This window comes from Excalfactoria chinensis, chromosome 4, assembly GCF_039878825.1.
Source record: "Excalfactoria chinensis isolate bCotChi1 chromosome 4, bCotChi1.hap2, whole genome shotgun sequence".
In the NCBI taxonomy this organism is placed as follows: domain Eukaryota; kingdom Metazoa; phylum Chordata; class Aves; order Galliformes; family Phasianidae; genus Excalfactoria; species Excalfactoria chinensis.
In genome coordinates, this window is record NC_092828.1 from 59547503 (window position 1) to 59569628 (window position 22126).

At 41.6% G+C, this 22126-nt stretch overlaps 1 protein-coding gene across 1 annotated transcript in view; it reads left to right on the forward strand.

Moving 5' to 3' along the window:
* The first annotated feature begins 14010 nt into the window (after window positions 1–14010).
* Window positions 14011–22126, forward strand: part of SLC7A11 (solute carrier family 7 member 11) — a 57260-nt gene continuing 49144 nt past the window's right edge. The window contains exons 1-3 of the mRNA XM_072334878.1: window positions 14011–14498; window positions 17126–17252; window positions 20987–21102. Coding sequence (XP_072190979.1) covers window positions 14228–14498; window positions 17126–17252; window positions 20987–21102 — 514 coding nt within the window. The 5' untranslated portion in view covers window positions 14011–14227. The remainder of the gene's footprint in view (window positions 14499–17125; window positions 17253–20986; window positions 21103–22126) is intronic.

Here is a 22126-nt window from a genome sequence, read left to right on the forward strand (position 1 = left end):
AAGCTGAGTCTTTCTTCCTCTTAATTTGGTTTCTCTATTTATCACATGTAAACTGTGTGATGTGGCCAACAACAGAGTTAGAAATTTCAGAGTATAAATGCTGTTTACTTTAAAATGAATATCTGCCAGATTTTCTCCCTTGCATTATTGTGTTCCATTCAATCTGTTTGAATATGTATTCTTGTTTTTAAAAAATGTTATTTGCCATTGAATAAGTATTTTAAAAGATCATCAAGCCAATATTCTGCTGAAGTTGTCTTTCTTTCATCTAGAAACCTCTACCCAAATAAGCAGGAGCTAAAGATCTCTCAGAGAACTGAATAGCATTCAGATTGTTAATGCCTTAAATACTATTAACAGGTATCCCTTGAACGGTATTTTGTCCTTGTTAAATTATGATACATAGATTATCTGGTTTAAGATAATTGAATAAAGACTAAATGAATTATAAGAAATACGACTATGGTGGAAAATTATCGTTCTTGTTTTATTTTGTCATCTAAACTACCCCCATTTTGGGCTTTCTCTGATAGCAGAGTTGGCCTGTGTGGAGTTAATATCACTCGTAAAAGGACACAACAAGAGGAAGGCACTGTACTGGAGCATCAGCCCAATGGTGAAAGTCAGTCTCTTACCATGCTGATGTTCCACTTCTTCCCCACTGCAGATCATATGGACTCAGACAACTCTGTACTTCGAGAGAGTTTTTACTAAAAAAAGGTGAATAGAGATCATATGTTTTTTCTGGGGAATGAGTTTAAAATATTCAATCATTACAAAGGTTTCTGACCTAAATGAACAATGTAAGAGAACCAGGGGCCTACCTTACCTCTGGCTTTTTTTTCCACCTGGAGAACACTCTACGTAATAGTTAAAATTCACTATAACCTGTTTCTCAAAGGTCTCATTTGTAAATTTATCTTCCTCATCTTGGCACTGAAATCTGACCATTACTTCCCAAGGAATTTAAAAGAGAAATTTGGAAATGTTTAAGTGCGTATAGATGCCAAATTGCTCTTCTGAATTATATTCAACAACCTTAATGGAAAATAGAATCAGGAAGATCAGGGTTCATTGTTATTATTATCTTTTAAAAAATCTATCTCCTTAAAGTTGTTGAAAGGTACGATCTTGAAAAATGCTCTCTAAAGTGAATCTATAAGAATTTAAAAAAGGAGAATGGTTGTGGGATTTTTTTGGAGGGGGGTGGAGGTAGGCGGGTTTTTTGTTTGTTTGTTTCTTGAGCATATGGCCTAAAACAAAAGAAAAATTTTGGATATAAATAAAAAAAAATACCTTTTTTCTCCAAAGTGGAAGGATGTCTGAAAAGTGCTTGTGCAAATTCATGGTGGAGGCCATTCATACAGTAACAATTTGGATGCATCTTCTGCGTCAAGAACCCTTGGACCCACAGCTGTTGCAGCACTCTTTCTTGGGAGACCCAGTGAAGGGGTGGCCTTAATCTGATGTACAGAAGTTAATGAGGTAAGTGACTTGTTTGTTGTCAAAAGAAATGTTCCTAGAGGAAGAAGATGAATACTATTGGCTCAGTATTAACTGCAGTACTCTGGACCCACTATTTTTCCACTGTGCTGTGTTTGAATGGTGTTTACAGGACTGGACCAAGCCATGATGTCCCTCATGTTTCGAAGGTGTAGGTGAAGGCGAAAGCAGCCCAGCTGTTGGGACGAGGTGGCACAGCCTCCCTTCTCCTTCTGAGGGGTGCCACCCTGTGAAGGCTGCTCTGCCCTGTGAAGACTGCAGTTTAGTTTGATTCATCCAAAACATTTCTATTCTGTTTCTGTCTGAAGTGGCTTTGGATGCAAAGCAAAAGGTGTTTTTCTGACTGAACAGGTTTTGTTGATATACGCACTGGGGGCTGGAGAGAATGCAGAGATAAGCATACAGCAGCTGAATTGTGTAAATGAGCAGTTGTGACCCTGAGTTGTTCCAGTAGTTCTGTGATTTAATACTCTCTGCTTCGAGTGCGATTTACTGCACAGTCTGCATCCGCAGAGTCTATAGCGCGAAATTTCGTTGTGCTAGATGCATCTATTAAATGGCTTCCAGCTTCCTTTATGCATTATTCCAAGAGGGGAAAATATATAGAATAGGAGGCAAGAAATGTTTTATTGCAAGATATAAAGAGAGGAGGATTAAAAAACCAGAAAGAAAGAAATTGGCAATTGCTAGTTGGCTGTTCATGTTAATCCTCTTTAACACCCACGTGACTTCAGCTGGAAAGCCTCTCACATTTTTCAATCTGTTGTGGAGCACCGAGCTTAGTGACAGCTATAAGAACCTTTAAAAATCTTTAAGCAGTCTGTATCCCCTCTCAGTGTCACTCTGTGCCTTGGCAGGCCAGCACTGCTCAGAGACCTAGAGCTGAATGATAAGTACAAACCCCATTTCTATGTATTTCCAATAGTCTGTTGTGCCATGGCTAGTGGTTCAAAGTGACGTGTCAGACACTGATATGTGGATTTCAATAAAAAATTTTTGGAAGAGGGTTTAAGCAGGATTTTTATGTTCAAAGTGCAATTTGATAATTTTTAGTGTGTGCCATAAAAACACACCCTGGAATTCCCTGATTTCAGAGGTATTTCAGAGGAACTGTCAGAGAGCATAATTACGAATGCTTTCCTTCTTGAAAGAGGTGATAAATAAAAAAGGCAGAGTACAATAGATCATTTTTGTCTGTTGTATTGTCAAGGCCATGGCTCATATATCATTTGCAGTACTTATCCAGGTTGATTTTGATATTGCAAGGAGCTCAGTTTTGCTGCCACGTATGCTGAGACCTGCAGTCACAGGGTTATTTTTGTTGTTTGGTTTTTTTTCCCCTCTATTGGCAGGTCTCTTACATGGATTATGGTGAGATATAGACTAACTGAGAACAATTTTACAAATATTTCTGGCATATGTGGCTTGACAGTGGGGAGAAACTCTATCATAATTTTTTCAGACCTTAAAACGTAATGTGTACTCTGGGCCATTCAGAAGAAATATCAAACAATAAGGGAATGGTCAGGCTTATGGTGTTTGTTTTTGTTTGTTTGTTTGTTTGCTTGCTTTTCCAGCATTAATTTTTTCTGTATCATTTAAGCAGGAGAACTGAATAGCAGAGCTGACTGTTTGAAGTGCTGCTGTTATGCTGAACTGTGCAGTGGAGCTGATTTTTCTGTTTGGTAGTTTCACGCTGTCTTTATTTTGCTGAAATGTCAAACATGGTGATACTGATGAACTTTACTAATGATCCCTTTCATTTTGTAAGAAATGAGATACGTCATGGCCTGGAAGCACCAACCAAGTCATTTAGCTATTCACAGAAGTCATCCTTTATGAGAGCTTGGATTTTGCTGTGTAAATGCTTCAGTTAGTTTGGATCCTAATATACACAGTAAACTTACAGAAATTAAATGAAGGGTAAATCGGAGACAATATATCTTAAAAGGTTTCTCTGGCATAATGATTGTGTATATGTCATAAATGTGTATGTGGATCTGTTTTGTCACACAAGGTATTATCCTGAAATCAAATTTTGATTTACTTACTCTTGCAGAGTCTTTCTGCTACTTGGTTGCCAAGTCCTATTAATGAGCACAGCAGCAATTTTAACACAGTGCTTTCTAAACGTAAATGTTGCCATTATGGTTTCAGGCGTAGCTTCTCTTTTAATTCAAAAAGTCACTGTGAAACTCATGTGTGCAGGTAAATTAAAAACAAATGGATTGTATGATTTTAAAATGATGTGGTGATGGTAACTAAAAATGAAACATTGCTGAGAGAGGGAAAGCGACCCCTACAAATCTGGGCATCTGCTCCACAGATCCTACCCTACCAGCCCTACAGTTCTGACGGCAGGTAGTACAGCTCAGTGGGAATGCTGAATAGGATTTAAAATGATTTTTTTTAAATGAAGTAACAGTGGAGCAGTGTATGACCGCACTTATATAAACCTTCCACCAGGTGATATTTGAAAGATAAAACCTAGAAAGGGACAATGTATGAATGGAAGCAGCCAGGCAGGCTGGGGGAGTGGCCATCAGTTTATGCGCACAACTGCATTTTCGACATAATTAGCTGTCTAATTGAGCATTATAATTTAACTGACACATTTAAACATGTAATTTATTTGAATGCACGCTGCTTGTAATCTGTTTATAATGTTTTCCTCTTCAGGATGGTGTTAGATATTTTTATCCTCTAGAGTCCTTCTGATGAACAGAAAAATAACCAAAATGAATACATCAAAGAGCCCCAAATGGGGAATTAATTTCTACAGTTCTGGATTTGAAGAGGAGTTAGGTAGCAGAAGTGGCATGCAGGTAAAGTTAAACAAAATCTGGCTATCTGCTCAGCATAATCATAAGCAGAAGCTGAATTTCATTATTTTAAATACCAGGGAGGTTGTACAGAACATCATATCCTCAGGTTTTCATGCAAAGCTGACTAGTTTGCCTGGCAGCTAGATAGGAAGGACATTTTGGTAACTGAGAGGTTTAAACTGTACATCTGTCTTGTCTGGAGCAAAGAAGCATCCCTTTCTCGAGGTGATAGATATTGCCAATAGGCACAATTCAATTTGCTCAAAGAGGCAATTGAAAATGTTTGCCCTGGGTACTTCCCGCACAATCAGACCGATTTATATTTATTTTCAGGGGCAGATTCTGGACCTGGAGCTGATAGGCTCTGCCACAAGTAATCACACAGATACAGGTTTTTCTTCTGCACTGATGATGCTGGGGTTGTGCTGATGCCTGCCTGCCTGCCTGCCATTTTGGTGTTATTTCTTGAGGTCTTACAGCAATGCTTTGGGTATGACTGGCTCTCTTCATATCTGAGCAGGAACAAAACCACATATTCCCCAGGCTCTGTTAAAATTCAGAGACCAGCCTGTCAACTGGTTAGAGACGAAGGAGCCAAAAGTCCTTTCATCTATCCTTGCACACTCCCTGATGAGCTGAAATATGCAGTTTCCTATGCACCTGGATGTTTATTTTCAAGGATTAAAACAAACTAATACATATTTATTTTTGTTCCCACGATATTATTTTTACTTCCAGGCTATATTTGCTGAACAAAATAGTTGCAGGTTTCCTTTTAACCTAATAAACTTCTGTACTGTTACACCTCATTATTTATTTTGTGGCACTGAGATTTGAATCTGCTGCTTCAATTACAGAAACTGCCAACAGATGTGAAAATCCAGAAGACAGAGGCTGAAGTGTTCCTGCCTTTTAGCTTTGGAATTACTTTTGCATACTCTGACAGTTTTCCCTTAAAAACGAGGTTGGTGATAGCTACAGCTATGGAATGCAAGAAAACTGATGCAAACTTTGCCACCAGAACCAAGAAAAGAATATTTTTTTTTAACCAGAAGTTGTCACAATTCCTGTTTTTCTGTCTTCACCCTCCTCTCTGCTCTCCCAGGTCTGTTACTAAGTATCAGAAGTGGGGAAGAGGAAGTATATTCAAGGTCACACAAGAGGAAATACAAATGTGCAGGTATTTTGCCCTGAGGAGTTGCCACTTGCTTTCTGAGAAGACATACTAGGATTTTATGTTATTTGAGTTGATTGTACTCAGAACAGGATAAGAATTGATGTAAAAAGTTCAACCCTTGGTGTATGTAAGGCTTGGAATTTTAGCTTTGGTCTTTAGCCTAAGTGATTGAAAAGTGCATTTGTATTATTTGTTTAACTGACCGGAAAATGCACTGAGTGGATGACACGTTGGACTGTGTGGAGGGGGTCATTTTAATTCTTTTTCAGATTGAAAAAGATGTATTAACTTATGAGGAGACCGTGAAGTTTAAAGAGATGTTTTCTATCTATGTGTGTAGGTTAGGCTGGGGTAAGATAATCTCAACAGATGAAATTAAAACAGGGTATGTACAAAGTTCTCCCAAATCTTGGAAAGACTCACCAGTCACTATGACTTCACTGTGTTGGTGCATTGGTTCCCAAATAACCTAGTTGCATGTGTGTCATGCAGAAGGCTGGAGGCTCAGAACTCATCCAGGAAAACTGGACTGGAGGAGACTGAAGGAGAGTTAGGAAGACAAATTGTTTCTCAGAGCATCATTTCTCATTTCCAGGTCTCTGACAGAGCAATTGTCAAGAGATTGGACTCCTATTTTGTCACCTAGTGTGTTCAGAATAACTTTTGTCTTGGGAACTAATATTAGATATATAAAGCCCAATACATTCTGTTAAGTAAAATTATTTACTACTTTGACCTTTCGGTCCTTTGCGCTGTGGTTCACAAAGGTATTCTCCATTCTTTACAACTTACCCAGGCTGTCTGTATAAGGAAGACAGTCCATCAAAGCTACTCCTTTCTGGCATCGGGATCTGTTGGCACTTTTTTGGTGTTTTGACTGTTATTGCCTGTTCTGCTATTTTTTGTGGTGATAAAGGAGCGGTTAAGCCTTTTCCATTTGAAAAAGGACCTGCTGAGCTTATGGCACACCCCACATTTGCCATTACCATGAGAATGACCCCCGAAAGCCAGCTACTCTAATTGTGTGCTCACAGCCCAGGCAGAAAAATGCTCTGAGAATTTATGTTTTTTAGGAGTTGGTATTGATAGCGAGGTGTATTAAAAATTTGAGTTTTTCTTTTATTAGTGAGTAAGGATGGTGCCTACAGAAGGGAAGATGAAACAATGAAAGGCATGGATAGTTTTGTCCATGTTACATGGATAGTCTAAAATGTGATTTTGGCAAAGCTGGCAAAGCTTACAGTGAATCTAAGATATAATCTTAATGAAGCTAGCTAACCTTAAAAAAGAACTATTAGTCACATATCCAGAATCTGCACTGGCAAGACATCTTGTCATCAAGGTGTAAGGGATCTCTGCATGACCTCAAAAGGCATCCCTACTTGATGTGAGACTGTCTTGCAGCCTCACTGCTGTGCAGGAGAGCTCAAGGAGCTCTTGGGCTGCTCACTATTTATGGAGTAAGATAAATGGATTCACAGGCATGCTTTTCTTTTAGGTGCCTTAGTTGTTGAACCAGGTGTCTTCTATCAGTTCTTTCATCTTCCCAGTTTCAGACAGATTTGTGGTTGTTAATCTGTTTTAGTGAGAGTGCTATCAGTACGGTTGCTCATTGTCTTCCTGTGCAAGGCTAGGCTGGAGGAGGATGTTAGGAGAGAAAGGTTGAGAACACCCTTACAATGAGGCTGGCTCAGAGCTGGTTGGTCAAGTCCTCCTCCTCAAATGAGCAATGCTGAAATAGCCGGAGGGGCAAGCAGGACAATAAAATAGCCCTGAGGTAAGCTGTTTGTTTTCTTGATACAGGTTTAATAAGCTATCTGCATTCATGATGGACGCTGAGATCAAAGAATGAATGAGACTTTGTTCACAGAAATTCATATTTTGCCCTGGGAAGGGGCATTGGAAAGTATGGAAAAATAAGAGAAATTTCTGAATAGCTCCTACCTCAGCTCAGAATTTATAGAGTGTACCTAAAGTGAGAGAAAAGGTGAGAAATGAAAAAGGAAAATGAAAGGATCAACAAATGGCGAAATAACCCAGGCATACCAAAATTGTTACTATGGTGTATGAGGATGTGTCTTTAAATCGATGTGGCTTTCAGAAAGTCAAATTGGGATGCTGTACTTTCCCTATTTTCTCTGAAGGAAATTAATAAACCAAAGTTAATTATTAGTAAATAATATCTGCAAATGATTATCTCGATCTCTCTGCTTAGACTATCTTCCTGTCAGTAAGCATAGAAAAGTCTGCATTATGTAACCTGGACAAAAATTGATACAGGAGAAGGCCAGGCTTCCCCCAGCTTAAGTTTCTGTTATACTTAAGTATTCATGTGATTTACAGTACAGCGTTGGTCAGTACCTTCTTCTAGTCCTACTTGGATGGACAGTACCTCTGAAGAGTATATTGTGAATGTGGAAAAGAGGAACTCCACTTTCAAAGAAGAAACAGAAGCTGACCTCAGCACTAAGATGCTCTTCTCTATTGAAATGTAGGAATAATATATGGAGCAGGATTGTACAAACTGCTGAACTGCCTTGGCAGCACTCCAAACGACTGCTCTTTCTGATGGAGTTTTTAATACTTCAAGAAGACATAGTGTGCACATTTAGATGCCAATAAAACAATTCCCTGTAGGATCCATAAGCCACATTTCATTGCTAAATTATGATGCCAGTGTGAATGATTGACCGCCAATTGCCAGTGAAGCATTTCTGCACACCCACGTCGAGTAGTGCTTTTGCTTTTCTCCATTTAATCCCTCCTTTTCGTAAACTCTCCCACTGCTTCAGCCCTTGACTGGGAAGATTTTGTCCATCTTTAAATGCACGTGTTGTGCCATTGCTGCTGATGTTAAAGAAGTGCTAACTACCTGACAATTTATTGACTGGAACCTGACCCTGTTGTGTTCATGAACGGCAAAATGCTGTGGTCAGGACTTGGTTGGTCTCCAGACAAAAAGCTATATTAAATGAACCAAAGGAGAAATCCACAGGTGCAATTCTACTGCTGCATCTGGCAATTGAGAGAGGAATGAAAAGGGAACTAAAAATCCCATTACAATTATTCTTGGGTGCTTGGGTGAGAGTTTTTTGTTTCAGAAAAATCAAATAACTGAATCTATGCTCCATCTAGTCTAAGTTGTATGCAACAGGAGGGGAATGAGCTCATTAAACTCGACAAGAAGGAAGGGTGACCTTCTTTTGTGGTGAGTGTAAGGAATTGGAGTTCAGATTAGGAAACGTGATCTGAAAGATTTCCCTGGGGAGCGGTCAATACATTGAAATTTTGCTCAAGTTTTTGAAAACTCCCCTTTCCAAGATTTAGTATAGATTATTTCAGTAACAGGATTCAGTGGCTGGATTTCGTTGTCACACCTGTGATTTGGGATAAGTATCGTTAACTCCTTAAAAGGATTTCATAGAAAATTTGACTCATCATGGGAGAATGTGATTTGCATGAAGTGTGGGACCTGGCCAAATAGAGGAGGAAGGTAAGTACCCCAGCATCCTATTTCTTGTGTATGTAATACAGGATACATTGCATGAAAAATGCAATAAAAGCAAATACAGATTAGTTAAACAGCCAAGTCTCAGTATGATAATCTAAGTAACTGTTACATGATTTCTTCACATTACAAGGTTTTTACCTAGTGTGAAGCTATGTTAAGACATCTCAACTTAAATCTCAGCTTACTGAAGCCAACAATAAACTTGTATTTGTTCCAGGAATCTGTGCATTTTTGACAGAAATTTACCACAGTCTTGATTCTTGAAAGCCATGGGATATCTCAGTGTGTGCATCCAAAAGATGAGGAAGGATAACATAGTGACTATGAAAATTGTTGTCTCATTCTGCTGACAAGAAATGCAAACAGAAAAATTAAGAATCATATTTATGTACAGCATTGCTTAGGCTATAATTGCATAGGTTCCAAATATGAAAAACAAGATGGTGTAAAGCACAATCCTTTATCTATGTATGTAGGGCTTCTGTAAAAATTGGCTATTTCTCATTTGAAGTTTTCTTGCTTGGCACCAGGCATTAATGATTTTTGTCCATTTGAAAAAAAAAATAAAATAAATCATTAAAACGTCCAACTGTTCAGTTGGAATTATCATGGTTGCAGCTGGAAATAAAACTCTAGTAGTAAAAAACACAGGAAGGATTTCTGAAAAGCTTTGTTTTTTCTTTTCTATCTGAAAATGGATAGGCAGGTATCAGCTAATTGAATCATAGAATCCTTTGAGTTGGAAGGGACCTTTAAAGGTCATGTAGCCCAACTTCCCTGCAATGAACAGGGACACTTAGAGCTACAGCAGGTTGCTCAGAGCCTTGTCCAGCCCAACTTTGAATGTCTCCAAGGATGGGACATCCACCATCTCTCTGGCTGACCCATTCCAGTGCCTCAACAACCCTATGGTAAAATAAACAAAGCAAAAAGCAACAAAACAAAACCCCTCTTTCTTACATCTATGCAAAATCTCCCCTCTTTCAGTTTGAAACCATTTCCCCTTGCTCTATCACAGCAGACCCCTCTAAAGAGTCTGTCCCCTTCTTTCTTACCACCCCCCTTTTAGATACTGAAAGGCTGCTATCTGGTCTTTCCCAAGCCATTTCTTCTCCAGGCTGAACAGCCCTGGAAATGGAGATAGAATCTTTCAGAAGTATTTGCTTTCTAAACTGCTGTCGTTGTCTGTAGGCTTCTTGGAAGCAGATTTCTATTTGCTGACTGCATAGGCATTTTGTTGGAAGTCTTCTACTAAAAATTCATGAAGTAACATTTGAATTGCTTTTGGATTTCTTCTAGGCTTTTGTTTGATTTTTAAAACCTATGAACTGGGGAACTATTTCACTCCTTTTTTTTCTTTCCTTTCTTCTAAGTATCTTTGTATCCAGCAGAAAATGGAATGCAAAATAATTGAGTAATTTGTGAGACTGTCTACAAAATAACATCCCCAGCTTTCTCTATAATTCCCTTTTTTAACTAAAACTTTGGCTGGCAGTAGAGATCGTAGCATCTTCTTGCAGTCCCAGGTTTTCTTTATAACATTAAAACCCATCTTGATCTACTGGGATTTCTTTGTATGATGATGCTTTTCTCACTTAATTCCCAGTAACACCTGAGCACTTAAATTGCTTACAGGTATATTTTTTTTCCCAGAGCTAGTTAAAATATTTCTTAACATTACAAAAGGAGCAGAAAATCCCCAGTCACAAGTTTTTACTGCGTAGATAGTCTACATGAAACAAAGACTTGTAGGTATTTTGTCCTCCTCTGACATGTGAAACCAGACTACCGCTTTCCTACAGAACTGCTTTCTGAGGCTCGCAAGCAGTTTCAGGTTATGCAGAGAAGATTCAGTTTTCTAAACAACTTTTTCATGCCGTGACACCCACACGGAGAAGTTTGGGGTTTTCCTTGCCTCACCATACTTCCTTTTTATTCTGTGTCTCCAGTGGCTGTGGCAATGTGTGGCCTGAAGGCTCGACTTGTGACTCTGGAGTTGCTTGATTCCATGAGCTGATATACAAATGCCTGGAAGGATTATCAAAATATGCTTGCTACACCTCAAAATCAAGGAGTTTATGTGGGCTTGAGAAGTTGAAACTCAAGTCCGGACTTGAATTTTAAGGTGTGTGTGTTTGTTTGGTAGCATTTCTCAGGGGAAATATCCACTCTGTAGCTTCTTCAGAGTTAAGGTTTAGTCGTGTCCAGGAATCTAGCACAAGCCCTGCTAGTAACAACTCTGCATCAAGGCTTTTTCAGTCTGTGCAACACTGTCCCAGGGCTGATGGTGCAGTTCAGAAGAAAGCCATCTCACTTTAAGGATCTCTGTTTGAAAGTGTTTGCTCAGGAGAAAATGTCTGGGGAGGGAGGGGGAAAAAAGCAAAGAGAAACAATAAAAATCCGTGCACAATGCCAGCTGCCATCGGGGGCTGAAGGTTTGTTTTCAGAGCACTGTCTTTACTTCCACTGCTTCCAATAATTTCAGCAGTCTAAAGAAATTTGTACCTTTTATCTTTTTGCTCTGCTTCCAGTGCAGGTTTTTATGGAAGAAGGCGGCTTTTCTTGAACGTCAGGCAAGTTAAGCCCCACACCTTCAGAAGAGCTCTCTGAAAAAGGCTGAGTGCTGTACTGTGGTTGCCCAGGGAAGGTACGACAGCCCGTGTTGGGCTGCAGGTAATGGAAACAGGTTTGGAACATTCTGTGTACTGTGGGGCAGCAGTGGGCATTCTCAGCAAAGGATTCTCGTCAAATTTACAGAAAACCACAAACCATCCCCGAGCACCAAATAAGTAATCTCTGTTCTCATAGTTTGAAGTAAGCTTTGAATGTAGGAACTTGTTTGATATTAATGGATAGCATAGAGAAATGCTATACACTGCAGCGCTCACTGGGAAGGCTGCAAATAGCGTAATCATGAGCAAGCTGCCAATAGTTCAGAAAAAGGGTTTTCTGCATCTATCCCTCCTTGATTATTCACACTTTAGACAGTTTGGTGGGAGTTCTACGTAGTCTTAAGCTTTCCATGCCCACTATCCTCCCCTGGTAGAAGCAGCAGGCACCCTTTTCCCTGTGTGGGGGAGTGTTACTAGCGATGTCCAAAGGGCAGTTGTGGATTCAGAACATATTTGCATTCTTTTGGCTAGGGATCAAATGAAAATAGAAAGCCATTTGACTGCCCAGTGCTTATACTGATGCAGATGGCTGGGTGGTGGGGAGCTGCCTGGGGATCAGCTGGGAGCCCACTGAGCTTTGATGTGATCCTAGAGCCATCTTCCTACTGAAACAGAGGGTAATCATTGGGTAAGAATGACTACATTATGCTATTAGATGTTTCAAGATGTCATGTGTTTCTTCTGAAAACAGCCTTCAGAAATGAGAATAAAGATCATGAGCCCACTCCAGTTCTGTGGTGAACGGTTTTTCCTGGTTAGAACTGGTTATTTACTTCAGGCATTAATAATCTCATGGAGGGACTGCTTAACAAATGTACACCAAGGGAAAACAGTTCTGTGTAGTATGACACCTCCTCGTGGCTTCATTTGTGACCAGTACTGGGAGAGACAGCTCGGTTCAGACCCAGCAGTGCTGCATGAGGAGCAGGTGTGTCCTGAGGTCAGGTGCAAGCTGTGCTGGGGCAGGCAGGGCAGGATGTGTTCAGAAAACAGGCAGTGCCAGTCTGCAGTCAAAAGCTGAAATGCCTTCTGTTTTTATCTGCATGCATTTAAACCAGATAAGCTTTTAGCATGCCTTGTTTCACCTCGGTGCAAATTATTACAGGTGAGTGATAACTGAAAATGTGAGGCTTTAAAATCACCATAATTTTACAGCTGCAGTTTTAGTACTCCAGCATCTCCTGTTTCCCAAATAAACGTGAAAGCACAGTTGTGCTCAGAGCCCTGTGCCTGTTTTTCACATGATAAAATGCTGCTTTATTGCTATCTTTCCCCACCCCAATCCCAGGTCCCAATTAAACAGCAACCCCAGGAATCACTTCTCTGTGCACTGATCTGATGTGAAGCCACGAGCAGCTGCAGAAGTTAAGCTGGGCAGGATTTTTCCCTTTGGCACATATTGCATGCCCCTTAATTAGCTGACAAGCACTTGAAGGCTAGTGATTTTCATTCTGCTTTAGGAGAGGGTTCTTCTTTTAAAGATTTTAATTTCTCAGGTTGGAATTTGAGTAATCAGGCAGTGAAAAAGAAGTTTGTAGGGTCCAGCAGTCTGACTGCTCTGAGGGGCTTTGTGAGAAGGAACGCTTGGCTTGCTGAGTGGCCGGAGACCCCATGCTCCCTGCAGCTCTTCTCCTGCCAGAGCATGGCATCTGCAGACAGGGATGGTGTTTCCAAAGGGGAAGTGTCACTGTTGAGTTGCTACCAACATCCAGAAACACCGCCTGTATGAAAATTACTGTTCTGGGGAAGTAACCTAGATTTTCACGAGTCTGATTTGGGTGTGTTGCCAGGCAACACAGGCTAACAGGGGTCTGTATGTGTTCTTTAGGAAGGTGGAGGCAGTCCCCCTAAGCTTGCAGGTAGGCAGAGGCTGACCCGCTGCAGCAGGACGAAGAGTTCAGCCCTGAGCGCTGAACTTTCACTAAGAGAGCTGAGAGAAAAAGCAGCTGGATCAGACCCAGAGCTGACGTATCCTGTTTGATTTCTTTTCCCCTCGCGCTCCGACACGCTTTGTGTTTCGGCAGGCTTTTGTTTCTGCGTACAAGTTGCTGTAACAAACTAGGGAGCGTGTCTGGGGGTGCTGGCGGCGATGTGCTGAGCTCGATGGGCTGGGTTTCCTGAGAGGGCTTTGTTCCTCCTACCACGCTCAGGTCGGTTGTGCAACATGCCCCTACGCTTTGAGAAGAAAAAAAAAAAAAGTGCTGAGTAATGCCAGAGGTTTCTCAAATGGCTGATGCAAACCTGGAGAATTTGCATCATCATTCAGCTGGACTAACTTGGTACGACAAGAGCTTAAATACAGGTCCTCGCGGAAGCTGAGCTGGTTCCCAACGATAGGGCAGTGCCCGTGGGCAGGGTGAGGGTGCAGGTGCTGCGAGCACTGGCAGGCAGCAGGGCAGAGCAGAGCTCTACCTGCACGTAGTAGCAACCCTGCTGATAAGAGGCGGTGGAGGAAGAGGCTGGGAGAGGAAAAAGCCTTGAGTTGCTGCTGGGAACTTTTTGGCTGTGCTCGCCATTGGCGCGCTGGTGGCACGGTAGCATGGTGAGGAAAGCTGCTGTCATGACAGTTTCTAATGGGAGCTACTTGCAGGGGCAGCCGAACGGCAGGTTGCCTTCCATGGACAGCAGGCAGCCACAAGAGAAGGTGGTGCTGAAGAAGAAAGTCACGCTGTTGAGGGGGATCTCCATCATCATTGGCACTATCATTGGGGCTGGCATCTTCATCTCACCCAAGGGGATCCTGAAGAACACGGGTAGTGTTGGCATGTCCTTGACGGTCTGGACAGCATGTGGCATCCTCTCGCTCTTCGGTAAGTCTGCTTCCAATTGGTTTGGAGGGGCAGCTGGTGGATTATTCCTATTTTTTGTCTGATTTTCCATTGGATATCAAGGCTCAGCATGGAGCCTGAGGACCAATGGGGCTGCGGAAGGCTTTTGCTCTGCAGAATGCTGCATGCAAGGCACAGCAGTCCACAATCCTTGTCACCCAGCATCGTGTCAGCGCTGGTTGTGAGTGCAGGTTGTTTCTCATGGGTTCCTAAAGAAAAAAGCAATTAGCTGCTTTCTGCTGTTAGCTGTGCTGTACATAATGTGCTGTTCTTCTGGCTGTAAGAAGTAGCTCACAGTTTGCTTGTGAGGCCCCTGCCAGCTGGTGTGCAGGGCAAAGTGTTGAGGTAGTTTTGCTTGGTTCCCTGGAGACTTGGTCAAGGTCTCAGGGAATAACTCCCACCGTGTGTAATCTGTGTTGGTATGAGAGGGAGCAGAGTAGTAACACCAACAGCCCCTCTCCCCTGTCTCATGTTACTGCTTTTCACTTTATTCCCTGCTCTCAGTGTGCCTTGAAAAGTTCAGGTTGCAAGGATGAATGCAGCAGAAACAAATGTGGAAAATGAGTTTTATTGTTGGCCTGTTTGTTGTGACAGTTTTTACTAATTTTGCTGTGTTTCTTTTTAACAATATTACATTCTGAAGAATGCCGGGTGGTTTGTTCTGTTCACAAAGCCCCATTCAGAGCTGAAAACCTCACCCTGACTCCTGGGGGACAGAGGGTCCATTGACCTCCTTAATGAGTTAATCTCAAAGAAGCGGAGGAACTAACATGAGTATTGGCTTTATTTAAAACAGAGGCGACTTGTTTTCTGGCACGAGGTAGGGAGGACAAATAGGGGCTAACACGTGTCTGTCTAATAGGTGGAATGTGCAAATGCCACCCTGTATAACTTGGCTCTGAGCTTAAAAGCAGCACTGAGTGTGTGGAGGCTAAGTCCACCCAAGCCAAACAGACGTTTCAAGAAAGTTAGGACCTGTTCTGGTCAAATGTTAATTGTACTGGCACAATGTGCAACGTATTCTGTTGTCCAAATGTTTAAGTCCTGCCGTAACAAAAATTCCCCTATAAAGAAGCACCTCAAGTACAATTTGTAACTCTGTTGTAGGACCCCGGTCTTCAGGTGTAGTCAAAACAGAATTTGCTTAAGCATCTCCCATTTAGCTTTAACTTCAATAGCAGTAATTTTCTGACTGTGAAGTAAAGTCTGTGGAAAAAAATCAGATGGCTTTTCCTGGTCATTTTCCAGATCTCAACATGTAGAGATCTGTCTAATTTGCTCCAGTAAAAGATATTACCTTTTCCCTCTAAATGGACCTGTTATGGTTGTTATTTCATAATATTTTTGTCAATAATGTTTTTAATTTCCTACAAGACTTAATTACAGTATAACCTTATACAAAGATCACCTAGGCTATTGCTGAGGTTGTCTGTGTAATATGTACCAAAGCATGGTTTGATTTCATTCAGAATCATGCCAGAGCAGGTTGAAAAGAGAAAGCCTGTCAATAGTCCTTTTATATTTCTTTTAAAATGTGGCTCTAAGAATTTCTGTAAGTACATTTCCAGGAAAGCTAAAGATGATTGGATAAAAACTGTCGTATTCTTGCAAATCCCCAAACAAAGCAAAAGAATGAGGATGAAATGTGTTGTAAAGTCTTATGGCTTCAGTGGGCTTGGTACGTGTCAGGTGGTCTTGACAACTGTAGTTTTCACCTTAACATGTAGCAGCACAAAAGCAGGTGGGGAGAAGGCTTCGCATATGTTGCTGATCTCTGTTATGCTCTGTGTAATGCAGTGCTTACAAACTGGTTTTCTTGTGGCTCCTCCAAAAAGGGCTGCCTGCATTGTGCAAACCCAGTGCCCTCTTTGCCCACGGAGCTAAGAATCCACTGGCTGTAAGGCTGGGTGATGGCCATCATGCAGCGTTAGCAGGTGGTTCGTGTAGGCCTTCATGGTCACAGTGTGCTGTTGCTGCTCCATAATGCCTGGGGTGACACACCATGCTGATAGCATCCTTGAGGATCTCCTTGGGAGCTGTTCTTTGCTGGGAAATCCAATGCTGCCTCAGTGCTGATAGTGCTAAGCCATTCCCTGAGTTTGGTGTGCAAGACGTTAGGAGTACCGGTGAGGAGAATCCTCCATCTGTGATTCCTGATTCCAAACATGAATGAGACAGTTGCTTGCTCCCCCTGTGGCTGAGGAGGGAGGGGAATGCCATATTTCCTCCAAGGATGAGATGGGTTTTCTGAAGCTGGATGGTGCCAGGCAATATTTGCTCACAACTGTGTGTCAGAGGGCTTTGCACTGTTGGCATGATGCAGCACTTTATGCCACACCAGCGTAGGTGAGTAAGAAGCACCTTGCTTGTAAACACTTTGTTGCACGGTTTACACATAAATGTAACCAGCTACATTTGCAGCTTGGCTAATTGCACGTCCGTCTGAATGACATCAAACTTCTGACCCTCTTGAAAAAAAATATAAATATGGAGGATTAGAATGTATCAGAAGTTGTTTTGTTACCATAGTAGCTTGGTTGTTCACCTTACAGATGTTTGGAAAGGTGTTTCTGGATATCTCTTGTGATGCCTCAGTTTCATTCTCACAGGTGCCCTCTGCTATGCTGAGCTGGGAACGTGCATTAAGAAATCTGGTGGTCACTACACATATATCCTGGAGGCTTTTGGCCCGCTTCCTGCTTTTGTGAGAGTCTGGGTGGAACTGCTTGTTATTCGGTAAGTGTGTACCTTCTCTTGTGGCACGACACTTCTCAGTCACGATGAAAACTCTCCACTATGTGAAGTGCAAAGATATCTTGATCTATCAGCTAAGTTTTTTAGTGTGGCTGCTCCAGACAATTTAACAATGCTATTTTGCTTCTCACTGTTGAAACATTCAAAAAGACATAGGTGTATGTATGGGAAAAAAGAGATTCTACAAATGCTGTCTGTCACACAACTTCAGTGACTTGTTTTGATTTTGCTAAGCTTACTATATCCGTTGATGTTAATACCCATGCCTACGTGAAGTCTAGTGGAAGAGGAATGTCACCTTTACATTTTCTAAGCCTAGGTGCTGGCTTTTGGAGCAGTCTCTATTGTCTGTGGATACAGAAATAACACCTGGCACAGTTGTCACCCAATAGATTTCAGATCTGTGGGTGCTGTGTCTTCTCTAGATGACAATTCTGGTCCCCATCTTTTGTTATCATGGTGTGTTGGAGAAGCTACTACAGAAAGCTGGCCAAATAAAGCAATAATAAGTCCTTATGTATCTAAAATGCCCAAAGTACTGATATTGCATGTAAGTTTGTGGTTGCTACAGCCCTTGGTATTGTATAGGGAAATTACAACACAAAGATGCAGATTCACTAGATCATAGCAAATAAATTTGCATAAAGTTAATAGATCTTTTTGTTAAACTAAAATGTGGCCCTTTTAAAATATATATATATTATTTTACAGTATTACAGGAACTGGAGAGCTCGTTGCTTGTAGAATAGGGCAGTTCATTTGTGTGAAATAAACTCAGGAATGCTGCATTCATGCCCTAGGCCAATCAGCACTCCTTTGCATTCTCTTCTGATATAAGCACATGAGTCACCGGCACACAAGCCTCATCACAAATCGCAGCTATGTTTACATAATATTGACGAGTTCTAGCATAGACTGTTGAGTTTAAAATCACTAACAGTGCTGACTCATTATGAAACCGTAAATCCTTATCTCATTTCCAGAGGAAATGATTATGCATGTCAGATGGCCCCATGCATCCTCCCTACCCATACGTAACCTTTGAATAAACTCCATCAAATGTGACGAAAGATTGGATCCTTTAATCGTATTAAGTGTTTTCTGAAAAGAAAGCCAGAAAGAGGAAGTGGAGTTACGGATTTCATTGAGGGAGACAGTGGTGTGAACATAGTTATACCCTTGCACAATCATGAAAGGAGAGTCATGAGAAATCCCCTTGTTAACCTGCACCCTAGTAGGTGGGTAGATGCTGTTCCTAGGCATGAGTACCTGCAAGAAACCAGACCTTGTAAGGTCTTCTCCTTGATTATTTTTTTCATTATTTTTCTGTACACATGACAGCGTCCCAGGAGTGTCATCAAAACAGTCTTAGTCACTGCACTCTGCCCCACACCCAGTAAATAATCATGTTGCATGGGAAAGAACATCAGTGGGTCCTTTAATCATCCAACCCAAGAGGCAGTGAGGGAGACGGACTTGTTGTAACTTGTGATCAGAGCGGCACTGCCAAAACTCTGGGCACAGTTTTAGGGCTGACTCTGGTATGGCAAACTAGTTGGCTGCAGCTACCAAAGGGGCTGAGCCTCAGTGCGCAGCAGTGTTATTGTCAGGGGGCCAAGCTGCACACACACTTCTCACTTCAGCCTGTTTTTCCTCTGAATGATTGCAGGATTTTCATGCCCACAACCAAAATAAACATTTCCTGTTCTCATATATACATACAGCCACTATTTTATGGTCTAAGACACACTTAGCTGTGCCTGCATACTGAGTAAACCATGCTAGCATCGCCTGTAGAAGCGCCCCATACTCCTCATCAAGTACAGGTGGGAACATCTTTTCTCTCAGGAGTCAGGTGTACTGTATACCTAAAAAAAGGAAGAGAGAAAAAAGAAGGCAGGTTCTCAAACAAGTGAGGATGACTGAAGGAGCTGTCTGCAGCACTTGGATCTGGTGCTTGCTCCCTGCAGGTTGGGTAGGAGCTAGCTGCAAAGAGGTGACTCATGAGTCTGCTGTGTGTACTGCCGACCCTCTGTCTGCCCCCACCCACTGGCTTTCTTCTTCAGGCTTTTTCTTTTCTCTTTGCCTTTAAATGAAAGCTGCTAATTTGCTTTGTGTGCGTTTGTGAGCACACAGCTGTTAGGAGCCTGCTGATCCTTATGATTGCAGTCAAAAAGGAAAATGCCCCATTCCCTATGCTTTGGCCTCAACTGGCTGAGCACACTGCAAGCAGCCTGTCTCCAATTGTGTGAGAAGCTGGGAAACCTAGCTATTTGTTAAAGTTATAACCTTAGGAGCTTTGTTTTTAAAAGTGGATGGTGTGGAGCTAGGCTTTCCTTAAAACAAGAGGGAAAAATCCAGGTTCTGGAGGAACGAGCAGAGTCTGAGGAGACAAACCAGGGAAAGCTTTGGAGATCTGCTCTTCTGTCTGATCTAGGTCTGTTCAAACTGGGCAGGTAAGAGTATAAGAGATGGAGGCTGGTGAGCTGCTTATGTCAGTTAGATAGGTAAAGGCAGCAAATGGATAGGTAGAACAAGTGCCCAGGCCATCATCTGCCTTCACTTAATGTAGAAGGTCTCATAGGAATATGCTTCAGGTCTTTGCTTCCTGTGGTTTTGTCCAACACAGCGTGTGATACTTTGGTTGGGTTGTAGTTCTTTTTAGTTCAAAGGCAAAACTCTCTGGTGGGAAATCCCTTTAGCATTCCAATGAACAAGAACAACTTCTCTGCAGTGTTTTCACACAGTTCTTAGCAACTATGTTTTAGTTAAAATTCAGCTGGGAGAGGTATATTCTGTACTTAAGGCATTGTTTCATTAAATGCCGTAGATTTTTCATAACAAATTTGCAGAGACTCTTATTTCACTCCTTTGAGTGAAATCCTTTGAGGCCCCCTTTCTCCTTGCTGTGTGTAGCAGTATGATGGAGCTCAGATCCTGCGATCTATCCAGTGGAAGGTAACATGTGAAGGTTTCTGGCAAATACTTAGCTTGCCTCAAAGAGAAAGGCTGTAGGGATGGCATTTCAAATTGGGAAATGCAACAGGCTTGCCTCCCTTTCATTACGTTCCTCTGTTGCGTGGAAGGGGTTTTCTGTGCTTTGAGGATTTTCCCTGTCATGGTGCTGGAAAGTTTGTCAGTAAAAATAACACGCATTTTAAATAGTGTTTGCATGTTAGGAGATGCCATTTTCATTCGTCTTTTATATTGTCTCGGATTTCAGTAACAGACTGGGGTTTATTTTATGATTCCTATTTCAGTAAAGCAGAATTCTCATCTTCATTGAAATTAATATGCTTGCTATGAGGGGTGGGATGTATCTAAACCACCACACTTCAGTCTTCAACAACTTTTAAACTTTAAATTTGCCTATACAAATTAAATCTGGCCATGTCCACTGCAAGCATGGGTATGAATATTTGCACTGATGCATCTCTTTTCTGTGTATGGCTGCTTCACACCATGGAAATAGTAAAACCACCCAGGGTAAGAATTATCACTGGCAGGATCAATGCCACTGAGCAAAGCCAAACCGTTTCTGGTTGTCTGCTATGCTCAAGAAAGAGAGCACATGGTGCCATAGTCACCAACAGGCTGGGTACACCTTGTGCTTCTGTGATAATAATGTTACAGCATGATTCCAAATGAGTATTGTTTACATGCTACTGCAGAGTAATTTTGTGCTTTTTCGTTTCTATTCTTTCTTTTCACTCTAGCCCTGCAGCCACAGCAGTGATATCTTTGGCATTTGGACGCTACATTTTGGAACCTTTCTTTATGCAGTGCGAAATCCCAGAACTTGCGATTAAACTTATTACGGCTGTTGGCATCAGTAAGTATCTGATTTTAATTGTCAGAAAGAGTAGAGATGATGGAAACTAAAAATACTACCGATAAAAAAGTTAATCAGACAGTGAACAGGTAGTTGTTTGCTGTGAGTTGTTGCAGAATGAGTGTGCATCCAGTTCCAAGGGCACTGGTGTGATTTTTTTGCCTGAGTGTGTGTTTCTGAAGGTATGCAATAGTAAAAAAAAAAAAAAAAAAAAAAAAAGAAGAGCAGACTTTATTAATGGCAGAAAAAATCTATTGCTAAGCCTGATTCTGTTGCCACTTGAATTAATGGCAGAACTCTTATTACTTTCGTGGAAGCAATTTCAGTCCTTGGGAGATGACGAGCCGGTGCCAGAGATACGGAAGAATGATTACTTGATTTTAAGTGCATTGCTCTACCTCTGTTTTAGCAGGCAAGCACTTGCCAAGTATGATGCCATGAAGAAATGTAGCACTTCTGACTGGAGCACAGGCAACATGAGATCATCATCCTCAGTCCCTCACTGCCCTGTGCAGTGATAAAACTTACTGAGGCACTCACAGCTTGGGAAGCAGGAACCCAAATGACTTTGGGAGCAGGGTGTACGGTTGGCTTGAAATGCTCATTTATTATAAGTAGCTTCTTCTCCTTCCAACTTTACAATTAGTGTAAAAGTGACTGTTTGGGGACAATGAGAAGCAAAACATGCTGATGGTAGGAAGGAGTCTAGCCCTTTGCGCGGCATTCTTGGGTGCCTGGACAGTGTGTGAAGCTGTGTAAAATGGAAGGCATGACTCTGATGGGAAACAGAGCCATGCAGCAGTAGAGTTTTTGTTTCCAGTTCTGTGCAGTGATCATGGATGATGCTCCCTCACTCACTCCCTCACACACACACTCACTCAGCTGTGCTGGGAGGGGCGTGCAGAGCAGATCGGAGTAATTAGTAACAGATTGTTCCTTTCAGTTCGGCCAGTGCACATATCAGAAACAAAAGGGGTGGAAAAAGGAATTAAGACATGCAAAGTGATCAAAGGCATGCAGGGGG